At 43.4% G+C, this 27,961-nt stretch overlaps 1 protein-coding gene and 1 long non-coding RNA gene across 8 annotated transcripts in view; one reads left to right on the top strand and one right to left on the bottom strand.

Moving 5' to 3' along the window:
* kcnc2 (potassium voltage-gated channel, Shaw-related subfamily, member 2) overlaps window positions 1-15,975 on the bottom strand; it is a 107,175-nt gene extending 91,200 nt beyond the window's left edge. For 3 of the 7 annotated variants that reach the window (XR_014870404.1, XR_014870405.1, XM_085138968.1), the window contains exon 1: window positions 14,460-15,970. Coding sequence is in view for 4 of the 7 variants with exons in the window: in XM_085138968.1 (XP_084995094.1) it covers window positions 14,460-15,014 (555 nt within the window). In the remaining 3 variants the exon portion in view is untranslated. Of the gene's footprint in view, window positions 1-14,459 lie in introns of all 7 variants that reach the window. The other 4 variants (XR_014870403.1, XM_085138966.1, XM_085138969.1 and 1 more) reach the window with 3 other exon arrangements.
* The window catches only part of LOC146498779 (uncharacterized), a 319,599-nt gene that overhangs the window by 113,468 nt on the left and 178,170 nt on the right, over window positions 1-27,961 (top strand). The window lies entirely within an intron of this gene.

The following is a 27,961-nucleotide window of genomic DNA, read 5'->3' as shown; positions in this document are numbered from 1 at the left end:
ACACATCCCACTATCGTGGCAACAAATACAAAATAACACTTTTCCTCTGCGTGCTGGATGTTTGTTTCTTGTTGTGGCGCCCCCACGTGGTCAAAACAATGAATACCCCTTTAGTTACAGAAGCTCAGGTAGTATCATCATTAGTATCATCAGCTGATGAATGACTCGATTTACTAACAACAAATATGTGATGTGTTGGGCTAAATTAATGAGTCAAGGGTTTATGACCCACAATTTACACACAAAATTAGTAACTGCTGAGATTTAAGGGACGAAACAGGATCATCAAACCAAGCTTAAGCTGGTCCCAGTGAACCCGTGCTATGTAAGGAGCAGCTGAGCTATAGTCAGCCAACTGGAGCACAGACTTGAACACAAATCAGACTAAAAGCCTGATTTATTAATTACCTTTTAATGCATGAGCCTTGAGGTTGTGCAAATGGTGCCAGAGGAAAGAAGTTTCAGTAAATCCATTGTGTTTGGAAGCGCTCAGTCTCTCAGAGTGAATGGATAAGCATTAATTATTCAGCAGTAAGCCCAAACAAAGGGCACATCTAGTATCTCGGTGCCTGCGTCAGGGCCCCTCCTGGCAGTCGATGGGTAGAGCACACGCAGACAGGAGCACACCTTTAGCATGCGTCGCATTACATTCATAAATGCATGATACATAGCTTGTATCTCACCCACTCCTAAGTGCACGTCTGAAGCATGTCTTTCTACTGTATAACTGAGTATCGTTCAAGGTGTCCTCCTGCTGATACAGACATCAAAGAACAACACCCATCTCCTTCGGTTTGATCCGTTCCAGTTCCAGCAGCGCTCCTCGCCGTCTCCGCCCATGGTCGCATCATTTTCTGTTTGCAAATTGAACATTAAAGCTCTTCCAGTTTGGGCGACATTGAGCCATGCGCTTTCTGTGAAAACCACCACATTTTTGTGGTGACTGTCACACAAACTGACTGTGTGCAGCAACCCATCCACCCACCTGAGGTGTGTGCCTAAATCCAAGGCTGGTTTTTAATGGAAGACACTAACTACCATCAGGACACAGAGGAGGAAGTCAAACATGCAGTAATTGTGTCATGCTGCAAAATGCTTCACGTTCACAATCAAATGCACATCATGCCGACTGCCTTCCACATACTGTATGTATTTTACATGAAATGCAGGAACCTTGTGGTCTTTTTCCCAACTGTTCCATTGAGGGTGAACACATTCAGATCAAACTGAGGTCATTTTACTCGGCCCTGAAAATCTTAGAAATATGGTATCTAAGCAGATTCTTACTCTGGATGGCATTACCTTGGCCTCCAGTAACACTGTGAGGAACCTTGGAGTCATTTTTGACCAGGATATGTCCTTCAACGCACATATTAAACAAATATGTAAGACTGCGTTCTTCCATTTGTGCAACATCTCTAAAGTTAGAAATATCCTGTCTCAGAGTGACGCTGAAAAACTAGTTCATGCATTTATTACTTCCAGGCTAGACTACTGTAATTCATTATTATCAGGATGTCCAAAAAACTCACTGAAAAGCCTTCAGCTAATCCAAAATGCTGCAGCAAGAGTCCTGACAGGGACTAGAAAGAGAGAGCAGATTTCTCCTGTTTTGGCTTCCTGTTAAATCCAGAATTCAAAATCCTGCTCCTCACATACAAGGTCTTAAATAATCAAGCCCCATCTTATCTTAATGACCTTGTAGTACCATATCACCCTATTAGAGCACTTCGCTCCCGCTCTGCAGGCCTACTTGTTGTTCCTAGAGTATTTAAAAGTAGAATGGGAGGCAGAGCCTTCAGTTTTCAGGCCCCTCTTCTGTGGAACCAGCTTCCAGTTTGGATTCAGGAGACAGACACTATCTCTACTTTTAAGATTAGGCTTCAAACTTTCCTTTTTGCTAAAGCATATAGTTAGGGCTGGACCAGGTGACCCTGAATCCTCCCTTAGTTATGCTGCAATAGACGTAGGCTGCCGGGGGATTCCCATGATGCATTGAGTTTTTCCTTTCCAGTCACCTTTCTCACTCACTATGTATTAACAGACCTCTCTGTATTGAATCATATCTGTTATTAATCTCTGCCTCTCTTCCACAGCATGTCTTTATCCTGACTTCCTTCTCTCACCCCAACCAATCACAGCAGATGGCCCCGCCCCTCCCTGAGCCTGGTTCTGCTGGAGGTTTCTTCCTGTTAAAAGGGAGTTTTTCCTTCCCACTGTCACCAAAGTGCTGCTCATAGGGGGTCATATGATTGTTGGGTTTTTCTCTGTATCTATGAAGCGCCTTGAGGCGACTTTTGTTGTGATTTGGCGCTATATAAATAAAATTGAATTGAATCTCCACCGAAGTTATTACGCACAGTCCACTACTTCTCTTTCATTCAAACTGCCGTTGCATCGACTGGGATTTTTTTTTAAACAACTGACTGCAAAGCGTGAAGATTAAAGACAAATATGTCAGAACTAACAGCTACTAAAAATAATTCCAAGCAAAATGTGATAAAACATTCATGAAGAACATTATTTTTAAAAGTGATTTCAAATCGCCCCGTGAATATTCAACAGTCATTACAAAGAGAAAGAATGACGGAAACCCAAATTAGCGTCTTAGAGTGACAGTCATCATGTATGCCACAGCTGGCACTTTCGTCTGCGAGGTAATAATTTAAAAGTCTCTGTGTTCTTCAGTGAAATGCTTGTGACTGTGAATATGTGAGAAAGGGTGAGCCTGTCAGAAAGACCGAGAGTGCAGGATCTGCATATAGCAAACAGCCTGTGAGGAGAGGGATCCAACCATGCATGCTGAGCACTCTCTGTCATAAACCATCCAAAAGGTCTTACCTCTGCTTTTGATTGTGCACAACAGCACAATGCTCACTGCATTATCACAAAGGATAAATATTTGCTTCGCTAATCTGTTTTCCTTCTCATAAAACACAAAAGTGATGAAGCCACTTTATTATCCAAGCACAAAAAGGTGTTTATTTATCAAATGCTTGATATTCTGATTGATCTGGTGGGTTTGGATACAAAATGTTCTGACTGTGACAAAGCAAACAATAGATGGGTCTCAGCTCCTGGCAGGATCTCATGTGCTTATATACAGTTATGTGGCATTTTATAATATAACGTGTTAGAAGTGTTTTTATTTATAATCTTCAAAAAAATTAGTAAACAATGCTTTAAAGTGAACGTTATGAAATGTAACAGAAGCAGCACATATAAGTAGAAATACTAGAATATAGTCAAACTGCATTTCAGTAAAGTACTTGAGTACTTTCCATCACGGATGCATCGTAAGACTAAACGACTGTAGCCCAAAGCCATTTGAGATGGGTGAGGGTCCAGACGTAGTTTGGAGGGCGGTACCATCACATGACCTCCCTCTGGACACGCCCCCATTGATCAGGACAAAAGCCAAAACTTTTCAGGGTGACTGTGTGACACCTGTGACCTATAACATAATTCCTTAGATGGGATTATGGGATACTGAATAAAAATGTGGAAAAATCGAATATTCCTCAATGATTTTAGTTTCCTTTATATGCCTAATCTTACTCATACTAAACTGATTACCACAGCTGCAGCCCCCCACGCTCCCCCCTGCACACAAGCTATTATAGTCCAACAAAGCAGCGCAGGATGATGATTGGCGGGGCAGATTAACGTGACTGGCAGCGGCTACAAACATGCCCAGCGGCGTGCCGTCACCACCCACACTCGGGCAGCCATTCGCCCTGTTCTCCTACCCAGTGTCAGGTCGGCTACTGTTTACACGTCAGACTGTATTTACTCAGCGTGGCCTTGCAGTCTGTTTGCAGCGGATCAGGAACATTTCCTGTCTTACAGCCTCAAACTCTGCATAACAGGATTCAACAAGTGTTTCTGACGAGGCACGAGGGCCTGTACACCTGCAGCTCAGACAGACAAAAAGTTAAGAAGCTACATCACAATCAACATGTGTCACCTCTCACAGTGATAAACGGTTAAAGAGACATGCAAATGCAGATCTGTTGTGCAAGGGACTCTCAAACACCCTTTTTTTGGCATCACAGAACTAACAAGCCAGCACGCAAGGGGTTACTGAGCATCAAGGGTTCACGGTCGAGCAGGTTTCTGAAATCAATCAGTTTCACGGACCGGACACATCTCAATGAAAACAGGCCGTGGTGATGAGCAATGATGTTGCCATGACAACAGGAAGGCTGAGCGTGCAGCCTGGCTTCGGTATTTTCAGGCGTGCGGCAGGCGGCACCCAGACGGTTTGGGTTTTTAACCTTTTAAGTGGCAGAAAGCAAGCTGCGGTTTCAGATGGGATCATGGGAAAATGGGGGCTGTGGGCGTGGGTGGATGGGTGAGGCGTTTGTGTAGAATTGGGGGTGTGGGTGGGGGGCACAACAAAGTCAGGCATCATTTAAAACTGTGCCTCAAAGCATACACAGGGGAAATGGAAAAGCTAGTGGGTGGGCTTTTTTGTTTCGTTCTTTTTTTGTTACCCTCCTAATCCAGCCATGGCCAACTACAGAGACATGAGAGGGACAAACAAACAGGTTAACACAAATACACACAGAGACACACAACCAAAATACATCACTTTTCCTTTTCAGAATCATAATCAACCAGAAATGTTCAGACTTCCTACTGTTAGAGACACACACACCAGTGACGTGCTGACAGTCACTCTTAAAACACACTGCATGCAGATTAAAGAGACAGCACTGAGAGTGAGAAGAGAACAGGATGGCTACAACAATAGAAACAGTGTGGGGAGCTCAGAGAAACACGCCTGCTACCACTGACTGCTGGCACATGAACACTCGCATACGAGCTGGTTAAAGGAACAGCTCAGACTTTGGGATTTGAGCTTACCTGCAGAGACACACACATGAAAGGCTTTCTGACAGCTATAGACGGCTGATCTGACACAGAGCTATGCCCTGGTGCCGCTCATTCTGTTAATGAAGCTGTCATGTGGAGAATTCACACTCATTGTGATATCATTGTAAACAAATGATCTTGTGCAAGACAAAACTATAGCATCTGAAAATGGACCTCTTTACCTTACAATATAAAACACCTTGAGGGAGCTATTGTTGGGATTTGGCGCTATATAAATAAAACTGAATAGAACTGAATCTATCAGCTAAACATCGAGCAATTTACCCTTAAATTTGTAGCACTGTTTGCAAGGTGGATGTTTTTGCTCGGTCCATTTGTGAAATAGTGCATTTATTATGGGGCATGCTTTTACAGCATTTGCCATCTGCGAGCATTAAAGACTTTGAATGATCGGAAAAAACTTTTGCTCGGTGAGCAATCACAAATTATTTCCAAAATATCTCCCCAGTGGCTTATCCAGTCTTTAAGTGTGACATCATTAGCCGTGCCTGAGCCCAAACTCTGCTTCAGGTCCCAAAGTCAAACAAACACTGCGGCATCACTGAAAGTCGTCTAAATTCTTTCATCTGTAATAAAATACACCTGCTCTACCAGGTGTAACAATTAAGTTTAACATCCAGGCATCCATGAAAACAGAATTTAGTAAATTTAACGGAAGTAGAAGTTAGCAGGAAGTTAGCTCGCTAGCTTCCACTGAAGCATGATATAGCATGTTCTGACTGAGAGATTTCTGAAAAAATTCAAACGTACAGCTCTGCTGTCACTTCCAACATAAATGAAAAATGGCCTGTATTTGTAAAGCATGAAGACATCAAACTAAACAGCAGTGATGTTTGTAGCGTCACTGAAGTTGGGCTAGCTGGTATGTAATGATGTACTACGTGATCGCTAGCTATGCTAACACAGCTATGTTAGCATAACATTAACTGTGAAGCTGGAGGATGAACGCTAACTTTTTTCCACTCGATAAAAGTTAACATGAGGGTTCCTGATGGTTAGAGACAAATGCAATCGCATGGCAGGATGCTGTAAACGGACCAAACTTCAGTCAGGAGAACAACTGAGATAATCCATCCACAATACGAGGTTAGTCATTCATATACTGCTGCATGGGCTGGAGTTGCATCGTAAGGGTTTACAAACTGAGCTTTAAAAACGGAGCGAGGCCGACAGTGATCACCGACTGTTTTTAGGGGCTTTTTGAGATTAAATAGAACAAGATACAAATCATTAAAACAAAAACACAGCAGCCTTAATAAACTCTGAGTAGTTTGGACCCAGAAGCAGGGTTCATACGTCATCACTTAAAGCCCAGATAGTTCTTTTATCACTCTTTCACAGATCCAGGATTACCTTTAGTTACTTTCAGTACTGAATATATGATAGGTCACCCTAGCGGACTCGTGGTTTAGGGAACATCTCTAAGTTTGTGTCTGTAGAGGGACAATCAGAAATTAAAACGTATTTGTTCAATAAAAAATACAAGGACTGAGATTTTTTGAGATTGTTAAGGAAAGCACAGCAGTTTTGAAGGTCATATCATATGAACACACAATTTAACATAATTGAATATAATTTGCATTTTTTATCAGTTTTCCTGTTTTTGTCACAAGACGATGATACTGCACACTAGAGAGGTCAGTTACTTCCAAGAGCACAAAACTCAATAACATCTACAAATGTCAGGACATAAAATTAGGTAAAGCAGGTATGCTCCTGTGACAGGGTTCACCTCTGTGGTTTCAGTGACTGTGACCAGAAACAATCCCAGTTCACATCCAGCTGTTGCTTCCTCATCCAGCTTCATTGAAATGCAGTGTAGAGGTCTGAGGTCAGTGTTATAACTAGAGATGGACCGATCCGATATTACGTATCGGTATCGGTCCGATACTGACGTAAATTACTGGATCGGATATCGGAGAGAAATAAAAACTGTAATCCGACCGATCCGATATTACGTATCGGTATCGGTCCGATACTGACGTAAATTACTGGATCGGATATCGGAGAGAAATAAAAACTGTAATCCGATCCATAAAATATCAAAAAAGCATCTCACAAAACTTGCTACACTGCGTAACTCGCCTCATAACCGTAGCACGTCAGAGCAGTGTGGTCACGTGACAGAGCGGCTGTGTGTATTTGCAGCCTTGCTACCAAACCAGCATTTCATCTCCGAGGAAGTTTTCCCAGAGAGAAGTAAAGCAAATGTGTAAGTTCATCTCTGAATGTTTGTAAAGCATCCCACGTTAAGCTTAACAACCGATATATGGAGCGACTGCCTCTCTCTCTCTCTCTCTCTCTCTCTCTCTCTCTCTCTCCTGCTGCTACTTCAATCATAAACTTATCAATGATCAGCTGATCGTCTCTCGTCTTAGTTTTTGGCCCACTTCTCACCAGAAAGAGGAAACCAGCGGCTGAACAACAGCAGCACATTTAAGCTTGATAAGCTGTTGTTAGAATTTATTTAATATTATTTCTACACCAGGATCTTTTTCTACAGCTGACGTAACTGTGCAGGGGCGGATCTAGCAAAGTTTAGCCAGGGGGGCCGATAGGGCATGAACAGGGAAAAGGGGGCACAAAGACATACTTTTCTTTCTTATTCTCATTTAAAATGTCGAGCTTTTAATAAATAATTATCAGAATCTTACAACCAAAGTTTTAATCTGATGTAAAATATATAGAAGTCCATTACTGTATATAGTAACTGTTAAGTCTAATATACCCTAGTAAGCTGTAGTACTTTTTCCTTTGGGAACCATCTGTGCAGTGTGCAGTTCTGTAGAAGAAAGATGTTGAATCTATTTAATTATTCTTGAAAAATAATTGATTTCTGTTTTGTTTTTTTTTCCCCCTGCATCAAATCTAAGTTGATTACATTGATTAAGCATCATGAGGTGGAGGGTGGTTCCCTTTTTTTTTGCTGGGAGTTTGCAGCCCTATTAATTAGGTTGCTTAATATTTCTGCTAAGTACTCTTTAAAATACCAGAATAGGGAGGATGGAGCAGGTTTAAGTTTATTAGATTGATCAGTTTTGCTGAACTATGAAATATTTTGGCTTCAGTGTATTTTTTACATACAGGTATAACAGAATAGCTTTAGTGTTGTTGTTTATTTAAACTTGAGTATAAACTTATACAAAATGCAGCAAGATATTAAAAACCTGTTTTATTGATTAAAAACACTATATCGGATTCATATCGGTATCGGCAGATATCCAAATTTATGATATCAGTATCGGACATAAAAAAGTGGTATCGTGCCGTCTCTAGTTATAACTCACATTGTTGACATGTTCCCTGGATATAAAGAAAGTGTTCGGTTGTTAGCTGTGCACTTTGTTTGGCCAAAGCTGCCCCCTGACAATCCTTACATCATCACGCCGTGCACCCAGCACAGAGGTGAACCCTGTCGCAGGATGGATTTCAGCTTGTCTTTGATTTATGGGTCCCTGAACTGCAGCAGATCACAACCCTGAGACGTTTTACAACTTACTCAGCAGGTAATATTTATCACATACAAAAGGAAAAATATGTGGAAATCATCTACTGCTGTATATATCTGTGAAGGTTCTCAGTCATCCAGGTCAAGTCTGGACTTCTTTAAGTTGCTTGAAGCTCCTTAGACTGTATATGCTTACAGAGTCAGAACTTCTTAAACCCTGTTCACTGCAGTGTAGTTGCATTAGAAGAGGATTGCTGATGATCTTTATGTTCAAAGGAACAAGTAAAAGACTTTTAACTGTAGTTTTTGATAAATAACCACCTGCAGGTTAAAACAAGTCATTCCTCTGCTGTCTAAACTCGTTTTAGCGCAGCACAGCCAAAATGCTGGATGGCTGTTGGGTCAAATGCACTCATTCTTTCTGTGTTTGCTCAGTTTGTAACATTTGCTAGCAAAGGGACTTCTTGTTAACCCTGTGATACAGATGCATTAACCATGTGTAACCAATCCTGTACAGCAGGCTGGGTTCTTAGTGGTGGATCACTGGAAATGAGCTTTGATTAGATTTATGTCATAATAGATTGTGATTACCTGACCTGAATATCACGGTCCTCTCACACAGACTAATGCCCCACACTGCTGCTTACAGTGAGCCTGAAGCTAAGGGCTGATGCTAGCCGGCTGTACCTGACAACACTGCTGTGACGATGGGGAGCTCTGCATATGTAAGGACACGGCAGGGCTGGACTGGGACAAAAAATCGGCCCGGACATTTTGACTAGAGACCGGCCCACCAAAAATGTGACATCATTCAGGGGTAAAACCGCAAAGGATTCTGGGAACTTGTGGCAAGCGGTACTAGCGCATGCAGGCTTTCAATTGAACTCAGTTACACAGCGATAAAAAGAAACACAAAAAATGGCAAGAAACTGTTGTATTATTAACTGCAATAGCCGGTGTTGTGCCAAAAAGTGATTGTCTGCCAAAAACTGATTTCCGGTATTTGCCAAAAACTGATTGCTCGTATTTAAATTGCTATAAGTAACTTGTTGGGCTATAATATGTGAAACATATGTCAAATGCATCCCTCATGGATGACATAAAGTCATATTGAGCTACAAACAACATTAGTGTAACAAGGTAGAAGCCGCAATCAGTCTTTGGCAGTGACTTTTATATAACCTTTATTTATGCCGTTAAAAAAAGTCTAATTAACATTAAAAATGTCTTTTGTAAGAAGTAGTTGGACAGCACAAATGGCTCAAATATTACAATAGTTCTGTAAAAATATTTAAAGTGGGGATAAAGGACCGGATTGGTTATAATGTAAGTACAATAACACAGAGTTGTAAAGATACTTGAAAAAACAGATAATTTTTTAATTCCATATATAGCCCCTTTGTAAACGCTGTTCACCGAAGTCTATTTACCAACATAGATATTACACATAAAAAATACAGGCAAACATTGGAAATCACTTTTTGGCACAACACCGGCGGTCGCCTCGGTCTCTCTTGCCTCCCCTTTCCCTTATCCACCTGCTGGCCTCCACCACTTGCTGATGTTGCTAAATCTGTAGAAGCTATGCCATAGCTACCACCAAACAATTCAGTTATTTTTACACATTTGGCAGCGTCTGCCTGAAGGGCTTGTTTCTTTTTGGCCCTAATTTTTTCTGCACCTCCTTTCCTTTTTTTGTTCTCCATTTTCTTTAGTTCGTCTATAAGATTGCTAAACAAGGGGGCGGGTGCATCCGACCTCCTCCGCTGTAATTGGTCCAGCCCAGAGTCGATCGTGACCAATTGGCCAATCCAACACCTTTCATTATTTATACCCTCCAAAAAAAACAAAAAAAAAATCGATCGGCCCATAAAAACAAAAAATCGCCAGCGGCCAGTCCAGCTATGGGACACGGTGTAGAGTAATAGTAATGTTACGTTTTTGCCCACCAGGTTTCCTAACTACAAACTGTAACAGCTGAAACATAAATCATCTCCAGATGAATGTAAGAAGAAGTTTTGCGTTAGGTTAATGCACACGTGTACTGTGACAGTGAGTCTGACACCACGGCGACTGTCAGTCCAATGAGAGGAACTTCATCGTGAGCAGTAAATCTCACAAAGTTAAGGAAAAGTTGTTTTTCATATATAATTAAATTCCTGTTGGTCTGTGGTGGATCGTCGTGCACGAGGCTGACAGCTGATGTTTTTCATGCGCTACGAGATCATCATCAATGAAAACAGAACATATGAAAGTTTATTGTTTCTATTAAATGACATAAACCAAATCCAGTCACGTCATCTTTCTGCTGTTAAAGAGCACGTTAACGCCGTCCCCGCTGTGGCGTCAGCGCTGGAGGTGAACTCAAACGACATGCTTCCTTTCCTTGGAGGATCATTTCCCTTCCTTCTCTCCTTAACACCTTGTCAGGGAGTAGATTAATGCCCTGAGGGCTTCTTTCAGGCACACACGAACACTTGTGTAAGAGTTGTGTTATCAGGTTAACCATACGCCAGCTGGTCTTTAATGCTACAGGAGTGCTTTAAACAAGAAGAAAAAGGCTGCAATTATCACGTCACAGTGAGGGGATGTGATTCTCATGGAGACAATAAAGGTTTGAAGGAGCTCGTAGAAGCAGATGCTTCTCTATTGTACTGGTGGCAGGAAAATACGGTTGGTTAGTGTTGCTACAGGAAGACAGATGTGTGCGTGTTGTAAACACGGGCGTTCGTCTCCATCTCCGTCCTGCTAAAGCGACGCGGCGACTAACTCAATATTTACCTCTGTCACACGTCTGCTCGTTCCTCTGTCAGCAGGACGATCGCCAAGAAACACTTCCAAGAAATTAGCAGCCACGTCTGGAGGAACAAAAGGCTGGAAAGATTGAATTTTGTCCCCATCAGTTAGAGATTCCATTTACAGATTAATGAGGTGAAATCAATCCAAGCTCAGATTTGTCAGCGGGTGTGGGAACGTCAGCCTTTTCACACACAGGGAAAATCCCGTCATCCTCGCTCAAAGTCTGTTGATGGACTGAAAGAGGAGGACAAGCGATCTGGGGCGAGGTCACGGCCAGTACCACCTGCCCACCCACGTACTCTCCTCCTGCCCAGCACCTCCACTTTGGTACAATTACAGAGTCAGACTCTGAAATGAGGAGTGAAAGGACATTTACGTTTCCTGCTGATCTTTGAGGACTCCTCTGAAAAGTCGTAACTCCACGAGTGAACAAATTTACACTGAGATTCTGGCTTTTCTGCAGTTTTTCACAGTTTCCAAAACTGGAACAATTCTTATCTCACCACAGAATGATGATATCATTACAACATAATTAAGAAATGTGTGTTTGGCTTATCACCTGCTGTTGCGGCAAACTTTGTCTGATGAGTTGTTGTATGAGGCAACAACACTGCTTCCTTTATGTAAACATCAACCTTGTGGTGGTCCTGCAGACACTGACGAGGAGCAATGATATAAAACTCTTCTCTTGTTAGATGGACGAGCTGCTGCGTGAAGAAGGCAGAGCCTGATTCAGCTTCCTGACAAAAGGAAAGCAAACGCTCAAACATACTGAGGGGAAATTTATCAATGAGCAGGACGTGTGGTGAATAACAGCAGCTCTTATTGTTCGGTACAGACGCAATAAATGACCGAAGCACAGAAATCTACTTTGTGTCTCACCAAATAAGATAAAAGCATATTTTCCCTCAGCTGTAGGTTATATGTAGCCTAACATCAGCCTGTGGGCGGAGCATCTGTGCCTTCAGAGCCTCGGAGGATTATGGGTGAAAAAGCTAAAGGGCTGTACTGGATGCAACAGTCGTGCCGTGGTGAGGACATCCAGTTTCCAAGTGCACTGCAGGAGCCTTCGCCACCTTTTTATTTGCCGATCGTCTCTGAGATGATTTTGTCCCCGGTTTAAAGACCGTGGTTGTTGAAGTTTTGGATATTATAAATGCTGTAAAAACTTACAAATGTGGGAAAACCAACTTCAGAAAGAAATAAAAACAATATCAGCGAACAGATGTTCAATTCTATCCATCCTCTCCCGCTTTTCAGGGTGGCGGGGTGCTGGAGCCTATCAGCACAGGGCGAGAGGCGACAGCCTGTCACGAGGCATTCAAACCCAGCACGTTCTTGTTGCTGTGCTTTTTCAAAATGTATTTATTTTAAATAATGCTAAATGCTAAAACAAATAGTTTTATTAAATCCACAGATGGATGATCAAGTGGAGCCACTGGTGTCGCAGAGAGAAACAAGCTGGCATCAGTGCTTTGACACAGCAGCTGCAGCAACAATGGACACCGAGACAAAATGCTCTTTTTGAAAGGCTGATGAAGGAGGTGTGAGGAGTGGCACTGGCTTTGCAAAATATCACAATACTGTCAAGCAGAACTCTGATTCACGTCCACAGTGGGAGCCTCGTTTTAGCACTTTTTATTTATGTTTCTTTTTCATTCACTGTGGTTACAACAAACAGCTCCACTACAACAAAGTGGACCTAATTTATCCTTTTTCTATACATAATGTATCCATGTAACAGTAACAATATACTGTCACTGTAAAAGCTTCATTTCAGAGCGTTTTCTTCTCTATCTGTGGCTCTCTGATGTCAAACACATCCCATATGATTGATGTAGTCTTCTCATGAGAGTACTGTCTACCTCACATTTATGAGACAGCGAATCAGAAGACAGTTAGTTAAAAATGTCAGACAGTGCATGAACGCAGAGCCTGCACAGAGTCCCAGCACGACATAAACAAGGTTTCATTTGAACTGTAAATGATGCCAGGTCACTCGCGTACGAGTGGAGGAAGAATAATGTGGCATGTTCCTGTAACCACGCACAGTGAAACATGATGCCGTTCATTTCTATGTGACAAATTTGAGCCCTGGTTTGTATATACATCATAAATGTAGCCTCAGCTATGAGCACAGGAGCTCCAAACTTCCAGCCCCCCGACCTCTAACCACGCCCTGAACTGTGATGTCAGGTCAGATGTTTGTTGCCCTGACACTTGGATCAAACCTCGGCAGAGCGCCTTGTTCCTGCGTCGCTGTCTTTGTGTTTAATTACCCTTCAAATAACCTACATCACTCAAACCTGTGCAGCAGCAGCATGCTGTCTGAGACATCCTGAAGACTTTGTGAGGCATTCATTTACACAACACGACATCACAACTTGCTCATATTCCCTCTTACAGCACGTCAATCAGCCAATGAGGGAACAGTTTGCTCCCGAATGCCCAGAATACACCAGCAGCCCGAGGCGAGCTTACCACAGCTCCTGCTCTGAAAGCAGACAGGCAGCTGTTCCAGATGTGGACTTCTGCAGACAGACTGAATGAACTATTCCCAAACTGTTGCTGATTGATTTATAACACCTGAGGGCAGCTTGTCTGGGTTGGTTCTAACATCTTGGTGTTGCACATTCAGTAAACAACAAGCCTTGTGAGCCGGGTGGTTAAATCTTTGATTTCACACTGTGCTCGAGTCTAAAACAACTAAAAGATGAGCAGAAAGGAAAGATGAAGATGCCACATGTGGCTATAAGTTGACATCCCTGTTATTCCCAGCACGAGGCACTGCTCTAATTTTAGAAAAGATGAAAGTCCCACACATTTCTTTGGAGCGGTGCTGAGATGCAGGTTATTAGAAAACGCTGGCTGTGATCTAAATAGTGATGCAGTGATATTTCCCAGGCTGGGGCCGATAAACCGGAAGCACTGAGAGACACAGATACAGGATACAACACTGCTGCTGTGAACATCCACCCTGACGGTGTTGGCAGCTTGTTTGATCGTGACTGGAAAAATCTGCTTATTTCTAAAGTGGCATAATTAAATCTGGAAATCAGCAGGACTCACTATGAAGCAATGGATCCTTCACAGTAAAGCTTTGGTTGCAAAGAAAACACTTCAGGAGCGCAACGCTCACATTTTGGGGGAGTTTTGAGACAACTTGCCAACTTGTGAATTTGACTCATGCAGTGAAACTGTGGAGCTACCCTTAACAGCGTGAGCTGCTGTTTCTGTGAATGAAAGGCAGAGTTAGCAGAGTGGAGCTCGTTGTGTGCTTTGGAGAGCCTCGGACGCAGCGGTGCGCTCTTACCCTCGCCGCCCTGGATGAGTAGGGGTCCTCGAACAGATTCCAGATTACCGGCTGCCACTTCCTCCACAGGCTGACGTTCCCGTCGGCAGCCACGTCCTCGATGCCGAGCCTCTTCCCTATCTCGTCGTCCTCGTCTCCGTTGTCCACGTTGAGCTCGAACACGTCCAGAGCCTCCTCCGCGTCCCGGTGCTGTCGGTATGTCATCCAACAGCAGGGCTCCACGTCCGTCTCATCGATGCCCCAAAAGGAGAGCTCCTCCTCGAACAGCGGTCCGCACACATCCGCCGGGCAGTGAAGCTTGCCGGTGCGGTAGTAGTTGAGCACGTAGGCGAAGACGCCCGGGTGACGGTCGAAGAAGTACTCGTTGGTCCGCGCGTTGTACTCGATGAAGCCGGGGACTTGTTGCAGCTGATCCAGCACGGAGTCGATGTCCGAATCGGAGGCGAGCAGGGCCAGGCGCGTCCCCGGCAGCGTCTTTAAGGTGGTTTTGTAGGTCTCGTGCCTCGTCCCCCCGACGTTGAGGATTATCCTCTCGTTGTCGTCAAACTTGCCCATCGCTCTGTATCAGACATGACTTGATGAAAGCGGGGGAAGTTGGCGAGTGCAGTCTGAAGGTTTAACAGCGAGCCTGACGCGCACACACCCACAGTCCTGTTCACAAAAGCTCCGGGATTTTGGCCGCCGTGCGCAGCATCTCCGATTTCACTCACCCGTCGCTGTCGTCTCTTTTGGGGGGGCGAGGAGGACATCCATCTTTTGTTGCCGGATATTTCACAGAGACATCAGGAGTCTGTTTGTATCCCGCTATCTGTTCAGTCGGCCGGTCGGTCAGTGCTGCGAGTGATGAATGATCTCAGGCTCCAAACAGACTGAGCTCCTCGTGCCGTTGCGCGTCTCCGGCGTCCAAGACGCACTCGTCATCGTCGGGCTCGTTACTTAAAATGTGTAACGCAGCACCAAGACTCCAAGAGTGATGCCGACACCTTACATATCATCACATGATTAAAGTCACCCGTTGTGGCACCGCCTCACTCTTTGCTTCAGAAAATCAGGACGTTGATTTGCGCCCGTCCTCCGTGCCGTCACGTTTGGACTCGATCAAAGAATCTGAAGAGGAAATTTCCACCCAGGAAAGAAAAAGAGCCTCCAGGAGGCTCCAGTTTCAGCACAGATCGCACAGCTCGCTGTGAGGTTTAAATACTCCCATCTACGAGGACTTCGTATGTGTTCGTGCAGAGGCACCTGTTGTAAAGGTTTGCCTATAAATGTGTGATATGAATGACATACTGACCTTAAAGAAGACATCTGTCCTCCTGACAGCACATCACACGCACAGTAGCGAAAACACGCGTGTTTTAAACAATTAAGTAAGTATTAGTTTAGTCATAACGCTCAACTAAACAGGAGAATAACAGGGACCGACGCACAGACAGTAATCATGTAATCAGGGCACCGATTAAAGCTTTAGTGCGTAAAGGGCAGGCTGGGACGGAGGAGCTGATCCTCTGCCACCACAAAACCAAAACTGTGTTAACAGCAACAGCTGTCTCTGTGCACTGTACAGGTGCTGCATTACATCGAGCTGGACAGAGACAGTTAAGCTCAGATCTGCAGAATAAAACCTGCAGAGAAAATGTTTGTTTACAGCAGCACTTAGTATGTTTGTAAAGGAAGGACTTCACACATACAGTGGGGCAAAAAAGTATTTAGTCAGCCACCGATTGTGCAAGTTCCCCCACTTAAAATGATGACAGAGGTCAGTAATTTGCACCAGAGGTACACTTCAACTGTGAGAGACAGAATGTGAAAAAAAAATCCATGAATTCACATGGTAGGATTTGTAAAGAATTTATTCGTAAATCAGGGTGGAAAATAAGTATTTGGTCAATAACAAAAATACAACTCAATACTTTGTAACATAACCTTTGTTGGCAATAACAGAGGTCAAACGTTTACTATAGGTCTTTACCAGGTTTGCACACACAGTAGCTGGTATTTTGGCCCATTCCTCCATGCAGATCTTCTCAAGAGCAGTGATGTTTTGGGGCTGTCGCCGAGCAACACGGACTTTCAACTCCCGCCACAGATTTTCTATGGGGTTGAGGTCTGGAGACTGGCTAGGCCACTCCAGGACTTTCTTTTTTTTTTTTTTTTTCGCCTGTCCCATTTGGTTCTTTAGCCATCAGAATTGTTGTCTGAAGACCAACAAGGATACCCAATGGATTTATTTTGCCAAATGGATCATCATGGCATTGCCGTATTGGTCCATTTGATCGACCTTTGTTTTTATTATTTATTTTATTTTCAGTTGTTACAGACGGGACAGACATGAGTGAGGGATAGGAAAGGGAGAAAGAAAGAGGAAGGAATATGTCTGTGAAGGTTCTCAGTCATCCAGGTCATCGTAGTCAAAGGAGCTTGCAAAGAAAAGCGTCTGGACTTCTTTAAGTTACTTGAAGACGTTTCACCTCTCATCCGAGAGGCTTCTTCAGTTCTAAGGTCAAATGGTGGAGAGTCCCAGATATAACCCTAGTGGGAGTGTCCCCCCACAGAGGGACAAAAGGACCCCCTGATGATCCTCTAATCGCCTGAGCCAAGGTGTGGAACTGGGTGTGGGTCCCAATCAGCCAGAGTTTCGGGTGATTTCATTGTGAAACCTGGCCCCACCTTATCATCCGAATTCCTGAGGTCAGATGGCCCAGGGTGTGAGTGGGCGTTAAGGCGTCTGGGAAGGGATCTCAAAACTGGATTATAGATGGCAGAGAGTTGGTGTCGTAAACCACCACCTCTGTTCAAAGATGGTCGCTCACAGTGGACATAGATGGCTTCTTTCACTCCTCTTTCAAACCATCTGTCCTCTCTGTCCAAAATGTGAACATTGGCATCCTCGAAAGAGTGTCCTTTATCCTTAAGATGCAGATGGACAGCTGAGTCTTGTCCTGTGGAGGTCGCTCTTCTGTGTTGTGCCATGCGCTTGTGAAGTGGCTGTTTGGTCTCTCCAATGTAGAGGTCTGGGCATTCCTCGCTGCACTGTACGGCATACACCATGTTGTTAAGTCTGTGTTTTGGCGTTTTGTCTTTCGGGTGAACCAGTTTTTGTCTGAGTGTGTTGCTGGGTCTGAAGTACACCGGGATGTCATGCTTGGAGAAAACCCTCCTGAGTTTCTCTGATACACCGGCTACATAGGGGATGACAATGTTGTTGCGCCTGTCCTTCTTATCCTCCCTCGCTGGTGTCTGATCTTCTTTTCTGTGCCTCTTTGCTGACTTTAAAAACGCCCATTTAGGATAGCCGCACGTTTTGAGTGCTCCCTTTACATGCGTGTGTTCCTTCTTTTTCCCTTCAGGCTTAGAGGGAACATGTTCTGCCCGGTGGTGTAGGGTCCTAATTACTCCAAGTTTGTGTTCCAGAGGGTGATGGGAGTCAAACAGGAGAGAGGAAGGAAAAGAAAAACAGAAGGGGAGAGGGACAGTGAGAAAGGGGGGAAGAAAAAATATCTCCGGGATCACCTGTTGAGAGAAAAAGAATAGAAAACAAGCAAAAAAAACAAAACAAAGCAACATACTATACACAACACCATCGCATTAATCTAGCTAAGTGTAAACAGCAGTAAATACTAAATATTGAATGTTGTTGTGCAGCACGCAGGACAGACAGCGCACAATGTGCTTTGAAGTAGCAGCCAAGAAAGGTGTGATTTAAGTCTACGAACACGTTCGTACACTCCAGGACTTTCAAATGCTTCTTACGGAGCCACTCCTTTGTTGCCCGGGTGGTGTGTTTTGGATCATTGTCATGTTGGAAGACCCAGCCTCGTTTCATCTTCAAAGTTCTCACTGATGGAAGGAGGTTTTGGCTCAAAATCTCACGATACTTGGCCCCATTCATTCTGTCCTTAACACGGATCAGTCGTCCTGTCCCCTTGGCAGAAAAACAGCCCCATAGCATGATGTTTCCACCCCCATGCTTCACAGTAGGTATGGTGTTCTTGGGATGCAACTCAGTATTCTTCTTCCTCCAAACACGACGAGTTGAGTTTATACCAAAAAGTTCTACTTTGGTTTCATCTGACCACATGACATTCTCCCAATCCTCTGCTGTATCATCCATGTGCTCTCTGGCAAACTTCAGACGGGCCTGGACATGCACTGGCTTCAGCAGCGGAACACGTCTGGCACTGCGGGATTTGATTCCCTGCCGTTGTAGTGTGTTACTGATGGTGACCTTTGTTACTTTGGTCCCAGCTCTCTGCAGGTCATTCACCAGGTCCCCCCGTGTGGTTCTGGGATCTTTGCTCACCGTTCTCATGATCATTTTGACCCCACGGGATGAGATCTTGCGTGGAGCCCCAGATCGAGGGAGATTATCAGTGGTCTTGTATGTCTTCCATTTTCTGATGATTGCTCCCACAGTTGATTTTTTCACACCAAGCTGCTTGCCTATTGTAGATTCACTCTTCCCAGTCTGGTGCAGGTCTACAATTCTTTTCCTGGTGTCCTTCGAAAGCTCTTTGGTCTTGGCCATGGCGGAGTTTGGAGTCTGACTGGTTGAGGCTGTGGACAGGTGTCTTTTATACAGATGATGAGGTCAAACAGGTGCCATTCATACAGGTAACGAGTGGGGGACAGAAAAGCTTCTTACAGAAGACGTTACAGGTCTGTGAGAGCCAGGGATTTTCCTTGTTTGAGGTGACCAAATACTTATTTTCCACCCTGATTTACGAATAAATTCTTTACAAATCCTACCATGTGAATTCATGGATTTTTTTTTCACATTCTGTCTCTCACAGTTGAAGTGTACCTCTGGTGCAAATTACTGACCTCTGTCATCATTTTAAGTGGGGGAACTTGCACAATCGGTGGCTGACTAAATACTTTTTTGCCCCACTGTATATCACACAAAGGAGCGTTTTTATGTTTTCTTTACAAAGGACAAGAAAGTCTTTGCACAAGAAGAAACAAAGTGACAGCGAGTAACTTCCTTTCATAATCAGCTTAATAGGTGTCATAAAAAATGGGTTCTGTTTTTTTAATATACATTTTAAAGTGCAAATAATACTTGACATCATTCAGTGACATAAAGTTATAATATAAAATTCATATTCTATAATCGTCTGGGATAACTGTGATTGCAAAAGACCCAGTATCTCTGCATGTAGTTTTCTTTACTCTGATATAAAACTTTACTACGTTTATGTTTTTGATGTATTCTTTATTTATTGATGAAAGCAAACGATGCCCTGGAGAGTCTGAGCATCCTTCCATATCAAAACCAACACACAGAACTGGTTACCACTGCAGCTGTGTAACTGTTCCCATCTTCAACCTTTGAAAAAAGGACCCTCAAAGGCCTGAGACCTAATCACAGCAGCCCACTTTACTCAGGCTGCCATCGAGTCGCAGATGCGTGGAGTAGTAACATCAGTAGTACAACTTGTAACAAAAGTACTACCATAGTACTTCATGGTGTGAACAGAAGTCATAGCAACAGTTCAAATATAAGCTGTATATGTACTTTAGTGTCAAGCTAAAGTGTTGCTTATTTACAATTATTTGTGATGTTTTTGCATCAGGTGGCAAACATCAGTGACAAAACCAAGAAGTTTCCTTTTCCTCAGCGAAACTCATTCAACTGCATTTGCGTGGTTTCCAGGAGCTTTTACAGCTGAGACGCTGCCGTCAACCAGAAGGCCGTCGCCGTCTCCCCAGAGTGCACGAGCAGGAAACAGTGACATCTTTCAGCAATCCAAGCACAGCTCAATCAACAAGTACACAGCAGCTGATCTGTCTGTAATTACATGCATCATTATTCCCTGATGTAACCGAGTTACTCTCCGTCTTCATCACATCTATAAAACCTGGGATCAGAATGAAACAGAGTATTTTAGGCTTATGTTGGTCTTGGTTAGCTTCTAACTGCACTGGCAGATAGAGGGGGAGGAAGTGGAGCGAATATTTCCAGCAGAGCTCTTTACGCACCCCTGTGAGTGATCACCACAGCACAACATTCAGCACACTGTAGCACATCAGTAACTAACATGAGACACAAACACCAAAGTACGATCAGACACGTTTCACCCTTCATTTCTTTATATTGTTCTGGGAAAAGTGAAATAGGCCCCACTCATCTACTTACACAGTACAGGATGTTCCATAGTATACTATCACATGTTTGCAAACCTCACTTCAGGATTATGTTACCTTCAAAATCAACTTAAATAGTTGGATGACCTAAGAATAATGAATTATGACAGATTTTAACAATGCACCAGTTTTAAGGTGGACTTGAATGATCAATCCTAATCAAAGGGTTAATCATGTTGACCAGAAGTAGAGAACAGCTTGTGAGGAGAGAGTCACGCTGCTTCTAGTCAAAGTGTTTGGAGCAGCGAAGTAGTAACTGTGTTTACTGTAAAGTGTTTTAATTCATGCAAACGATCATTTCTCAGCTCAGGGGCCTTTGCAAGATTTTATCCCTTCTTTAGGCCTGACGCTTATTTTTGTCCTCTCCTCAACCCTCTGTAGGACACATTGCAGCAGTTTGGGAAACACTTTGCTGGTTCTGTTTTTTGCCTGTCAGATTATGTAGTCTTTGATATTTTTCATAGATTTAAAAAAATACATACTTTTGCAACAGGCTGCTAAAAACTAAGGTGCCCAATTTAAAATAGGTTTTTTTTTATGTTGTAAACACAACTCTGGTTCATCTCTTGAGTTAGGTTTCTCTTTATATTTCAGTTATTCGGAGGTCAGTTTGAAGTAGTTCAACTACCAAAAACCAAACAAAGAATAATCCTCTGAAATGTTCAGGCACAAGGACTGAAAATGGGTGAAAAAGCAGCCAATGTCCAAAGGAAAACTTTGAAAGATTTGAGAACTACGACTCAAGAAGACTTAAAAAACGGCCGCAAACAAAAAGCAATGTGGGGCACAGAACTGTCCACCATATAGTGAATGTGGTTTTAGGACAGTGGGCGTCGGCTTCTTGTTGATCACCACCAGAGGTCGGATCAGGTCACAAACTCTGTGATAACGTTTGTGCCTTATTTCATTTCAATTAAACACAGGCTGCTGAGTTCTGAATGTGGGGAGTTGAGACCCTTTAATGTTTTGCTAATGAGGCCGATCATCATATAATGTGAAGGCACAGCAGCGGGGCTCAGACAGTGCTCGCTGATAAACAGCCATCCCTGATGATGCAGGAAGCAAGCAGCATACAAAGCTGGAGTCTCCATCCCCTCCTTGCCAGTAATATCTTTACTAAAAATAGAGCAGCCAGATTGCTGATCTTTATCAGGAACTGGACAGCTAAAAAAACACAGGGTCCCTGGAAGGCCGGCGTCCTCAGTCAGCTGCAGAATCAGACCCGCTCGGGGCTCGCCAACCCGCCTCGGGTATGGTTACAGTTCCTGTTTTCTAGCAAAGAAAATGAAAGAATTTGTTTTAATGTCTCGTTTTTTTACCTGCTTTGAAAATAATCCCAGAGAGACATTTTTAAGGCAGCAGGAAGTCTCCTCTCTGAAAGCACAACACTAGATTATAAAAAGGACAGTAACAGAAGTGTAAAGCTGAACAGTTCATAGAATACAAAATAGCCCAATGTGAGTTTCAAAGAAACGACAAGGATGTCGTTGAGCTGGCGCCACAAAGGCAGCGGTCCAGTCAGACAGAGAGCTTTCTGCCCGTTCACTCTGAACTTTCAGTGCTGTTCTGTCTGCTGCGATCATATCTGATGAAGCGCAGCACCTCTGCCTCCATCCCAAAGCTGCGACAGCACCATCCTGCTGCCTTTGAACGCATCCTGGGACCAAAGAAAACGTCTCTGTCTGAAGCCTAAAATAGAAACACTGCCATTTCAAGTGGCGCTTCAAATGATGACAAGAAATGAAGCTTGTGTTATTTCTGATGTGACACGGTGACCTGCACCGCAGGAGTGCAAAATGATCTCATGCCGTTGTCATATATCTGCTTTAACTGGTACTCTTGTCTTTGAGCTCTTTTAAGGCTGAGAGACTCAGGAGACACAGAAAGGAGGAAAAAGCAGCTGACAATTAGTTTATAGCATGAGCACATTTCCTATAATCACCTTCAGTGCGCTCTTTATGCTCACAGCTTGCTGAACATCCGTACTGTGAGTCAGGCTCAGGTCTTGATGAAGTGTTTAAGTCTCTAATGTTTCTGTGACAAAAAGCAGAAATGTTCATTTGAAGCAGCGTCTCACAAACAAACTTATCTTTACCTTCAAAACAGCTTTTATCCTGGACGCCAAAGAACAAATATACTAAATTCATTTTTTTATTTATACGTATTAATTTATGGTGATGGTAGCCAGCTTACAATTAAAGCAGCTTGGGAGTCTGTATGGGAAACAGTCAGAGGTCAGTCCTGCTGGAGTACACGATGCCAAACCAACTAACAGAGATGTGATCACAGGATGTAAATATGGTGAACTAATGCTATCAGTAAGAGTGCTCGCTGCATGAAAACATAAACATCTGTCTTTACTACCAAGCAGTCACACAGTCAATTATTCCCAGGTGCATTTAACTAGCAGTTAAAGGAAAAGCATTAAATTATGTGGAAAAAATGAGGATGGGAGAAAAAAGCCAGAGACGCACGCCGTCAGCTCAGGTGGTACAGAAGCACCGAAAACGAACACAGCAAGAGCGACAAGGACACAAAAACGTGAATGTTTTGGAGGCTAAATGGTAAATGGATGATTCATCTTTATATTTTCTAAACTCCCAAAGAGCTCACATTTTATGATGTTTTATGACAACATGCTGGCGTCAGCTTGTTGTGGTGTCACTGGGATGTAAGACAGATGTGGTTGTTCAGCTCTCTCCGTGCCCTTTTATACCACATACTCAATACGGTTTAGTGGGGCCATCGTGGCTCAAGATTTAAGCGTTCGTCTTGTAATCGGAAGGTTGCCGGTTCGAGCCCCGGCTTGGACAGTTTCGGTCATTGTGTCCTTGGGCAAGACGCTTCACCCGTTGCCTACTGGTGGTGGTCAGAGGGCCCGGTGGCGCCAGTGTCCAGCAGCCTCGCCTCTGTCAGTGCGCCCCAGGGTGGCTGTGGCTACAATGTAGCTGCCATCACCAGTGTGTGAATGTGTGTGTAAAGCGCTTTGACGAGTAAAGCGCTATACAAATACAGGCCATTTATCATTTAGTCAGTGTCAAGATGAAATACTTAGCCAACCTAGGTACTCATGTCCCCCAAGACCCAGAATATTGCTGTGAAGTTTGAAGATGATCCATAAAAGCTTGTGTGGTCTTAAATAATCAGGCCCCATCTTATCTTAATGACCTTGTAGTACCATATCACCCTATTAGAGCACTTGACTCTCGCACTGCAGGCCTACTTGTTGTTCCTAGAGTATTTTAAACCCCCAACCGGTCGCAGCAGATGGCCCCGCCCCTCCCTGAGCCTGGTTCTGCTGGAGGTTTCTTCCTGTTAAAAGGACGTCAGAGCTGAAATCGATTTCTTGAAATCTGTGGACACTAGACTGCTAACAAACGGATAAACCAAGAACAAAAATGACTGCAAGCAGAACCAACAGCCTCTAAGACAGCTGGAATAATAATAATATAATAATAATAAGCTGGAATAGTGGAACGCTGTAACATTATCGAACGTGGAAGAGTTTGGTGCAGTGTTGGGAAACAATGAAGCAAGACTACGTCCACATGTACACAGGTAGTTTTTATAACAGGTGGTGATATGAGCCTAATCGCTGGCCACTCAGAAGCCTCCGGACAATAACACAGTGTGATGTCAAAAAGGGGAAACAGGCGCACGGCTGGTTCCTTTGTCTGCATGTAAATGTAGAGACAGAGTTTTTCTGTTTTCAGTGACCTAAAACACACTTAGCATGTGAACAAAAGGCTCGATAACAAAATCTGAATAGCTTCAGGTTACTTTGCGTTACATTTCATTATTCATTATGTAAAAGTAACAGGTTTTTATGTGTTTGATGTGATAACAATCAGAAGCTGGAATATCGACTCGTCAGTTAAATTTTAATGCATTGCATATTAACTCTTTCTTCTTTCTTTCATGTTTTTGCTAACATGTAATATATAAGCTTGCATTACATCAGAACCACTAGCTGATCTCTGCACAGGGACCTAAACAGCCAGCTAAGCAAGAATTATTCATTACACTCGTTCACACAGCACAAAAGCAAGAATCCACTGTGTTAATGTAACCGCTAAACTGGTGGGCCTAAATCTTCACCACCACCTCTGTATACATACAAGCGAAAAGGGGAGTGAGTGGGTCAGCGGTCAGAGCACAGAAACTTAGCTGGCTTCAAACACACCATTTATTTTCAGGATAAAACACAGTCAGAACCCCAAATACAAGCTAAAATCCCCGCTATACAATAAAAACAGTGTTTGCAACCCGCTAAAAACCCTGCCGGCAGAAATAACTATACACTAAAAAAAAACAAAGCTAAATGAATGTTTTTCATATGCTAAAACCTCCCCCCCCCCAGTCCTATAGTCCCAGCGTCCAGCCACACACATGCGAGCAAATGTTCCTTAGCTGGAAGAGACAGGAGAGGAACTCCTCTCCCGGGATGGTGAAGCTTGCCAGCAGAAGACCAGGGAGGAGGCCCCTATCTCCGCCTGACGGTGCGCGGCCGTGCCGTCCAGCCACTCTCCACCCCTGCACACGTTTCCCTCGTAGCCCCGCCAGATGCAGGCAGAGGCGTCCCCCTGCCCTGCTGTGGATTTCACGCATCGCCTCCCACGGTCGCTATTCTTTCCGTCGGGACTGGACCGCCGGGTTATGCTGGCCGATCACCGAATGTCTCGTGGCGCCCCACAGTCAGGTCCTTCTTTACATATGCTGGCTTGCACACGTTTTGTTTCCAGCTCTTCACTTTTCGTGTGTCTCTCCTCCGTCTTTGCGCTCACTATCTCCCTTAAGTCAGTTTGGCGGCTAATAGGCCGCCTCGGGGAACGCCCCCACCTCACAGGTGCCTACAATTGTCCGCTTAATCCACAGTGGAATAAAAAAAGTATTGTACAATCAACACTTAACACACACTATAAATATGGGGATAAAATCATGCAATATAAATGTCAATAAACAAACATGCAATATAAATATCACAATAAAATCATGCAAATAAAATCAACACCATGTACCAATACACAGATTGATAAAACATAAAAACACAAATTTCCACTGTGTGACATTAAAAACACACTTAACAAAAGTTAAACAAATTATGTCGATTATATCTTCAAATGAAGATAAGAAAACCTGACTGAAACATGTCAGCTCCACATACATCCACTTTATAAATGCTCGAACTGCTTTGGGAATGCTTTCAGTGTGATTAGAAGTTTAACCCTGAAGGAGGCTGTGAGGGAATTAGTTCTGTGTACAGGTCGTGCTGTTAGCTTCTGTCTCACAACTGTGGGATGCAGTCATTAAAACACACACACACACACACGCACACACACACACACACACACACACACACACACACACACACATTATCCTGCTAACCACAGGCTCTTGGATGGAATTAGGCAGAAATCCCAGTGGAAGAAACCTGAGCTGATTAAATGTTGCTTTCCTAATTGAGAGAGCCGGGCTAATTTGCAATGAATCCCAGACCTTTTTTTCTGTGTTACATGGGAGGAAGCTATTAATAAACTTTGTTATGTTTAATTATAAGTTTGGATTAGAAGAGCAGGTTCGTATCACCAGGATGCTTCTGAGAGACCTAAAGAGGTCTGTTGTACTGGAACATTTATTGTTCCCCATGTAATTGTTTTCTGTTTGACTATCCATAAATAAATAGATCCTTTTTTTAATGCATTAAATAAAATAGAAAACTGCACACCCAGTAAACAGTGCTGAGCCCTACTGCCTTTGCTGTAACTATGTTCCTGTGGCGCCATCTGCAGGTAGTGCTTTGACATTTCGTCTGGAATGAACTCATTGATACTTGCTGACTGTGCGTCTGCATCTTTTACTATAATGGCTGAAACAATAAGGTTTCATTTGAATGGCACTGACCTTGAGATCATGTTTCACTATGTAAGGTTTATTTATTCCTCAAACCTGTGTCTGTGGTTGCAGCATGTCCTCTCACTTCTGATCCACTTACAAGTGTGTTCATAATCCTCTGTCACAGAGAACTTAAACAATCCAATGACTAAAATGGCAATGGGGCGGTTCTGATGTAACTCCACTCTTACCCACAAACACATTTAGTCTGATACAGTTTCCCTTATTTGGGAAGATGGGAGACGTACAGGAGCCTGTTCTTCCACGATGGTTCCTCCTCTTTCTTGGGTTTCTGTCCCCTGAGGTACCAGAGCGGAGTCACATGTTCTTTGGCAGTATTGTAGACAATGTTAAACTTAATCATCACATCAGCCTCCTCTGACGACCTGTTTGCTGCTGCCTGCTGCTGAAAGGCAGTGGGGAGAGGGGACACTTGGGCAGTGCATTTATCGCAGCATATAATGTGTTTTCTGGACACACTGCTGCTTTTTCAGCGTTCAAAGATTGATGGCTCCGTGTCAGAGCTGGCTATGAATTTCAGACGGATCAGGCCATAACAAAAAAGTTATCAATAGTTCTTTTCAATAGAATCAATAGTTTATTTTCAGGCTGCTCACTAGGGCTGGGTATCACTGATCATCACTGATTTCTACAATCTACTCGATTCCGGTTCACAAGGTCCCGGTTCGATTCGATTCAATTTAGCCTCAGACAGTCAGAAATATAATAATTCTGATCATTTATCAGCACTGATACATGTGAGACTTCATCAGAATCGTGAACATCACAGCAGATGCCTTTGTGTGAAAGTAACGGAGAATAAAACACAGAAAAACATGAAGGAGATTTTCCTGGTCTGGCTTTTTATAGCAGATAACCTTAAAAATATTCTGCAATATTCTGCAGTTTTGCATCATTTTAAAATGTTTAAATTTCTTCAGTATTGAACAGCAGAAATGAGGCTTTCTTGTCCGAGGTCATTTAAGTATAAATAAAAGAAAGAAAGAAAACGGCGCTGTAAACAACGGTAGACTGGTGGGTAATAAGCGAATGAATAATGCTGAAAACAGATTTGAGACGGGAAACTGTTCCTGAAGTACACACAGAGAGCTGTGCATGAAGTGTGATTTTTATCATGGTGGAAGCAAAACAGCAAAAGTCAGAGGGAATTCATAATGACATTGATCAAACGTGAAGCGTAGTTTGCTGCTTCTTTTGCTGCTGGCTCGGTGAATTTTGGTCGGAGTGAGCTGTCGGCTTCCAGCCCCGATGGCGTGTCCGTGTACGGGTGGTCGGGTGAGACAGCTGAGAAAGACAAAGCTAATTCTGATGCGTCAGGCCCGCTTTGTGTTCACATCTCTGTGCAGAATCCGTGTACCTGCTCTCACTTAATGTTTGTTGTTTGTTGAAATAGTTTTGTGAGCTTTAACCTGAGATTCTGGCGTTTCTGGCAAAACACAGTTATA

This window comes from Neolamprologus multifasciatus, chromosome 17, assembly GCF_963576455.1.
Source record: "Neolamprologus multifasciatus chromosome 17, fNeoMul1.2, whole genome shotgun sequence".
Taxonomy (NCBI): domain Eukaryota; kingdom Metazoa; phylum Chordata; class Actinopteri; order Cichliformes; family Cichlidae; genus Neolamprologus; species Neolamprologus multifasciatus.
Note: the sequence above shows the minus strand (reverse complement) of the source record. Positions and strands in the feature narration are given on the sequence as shown.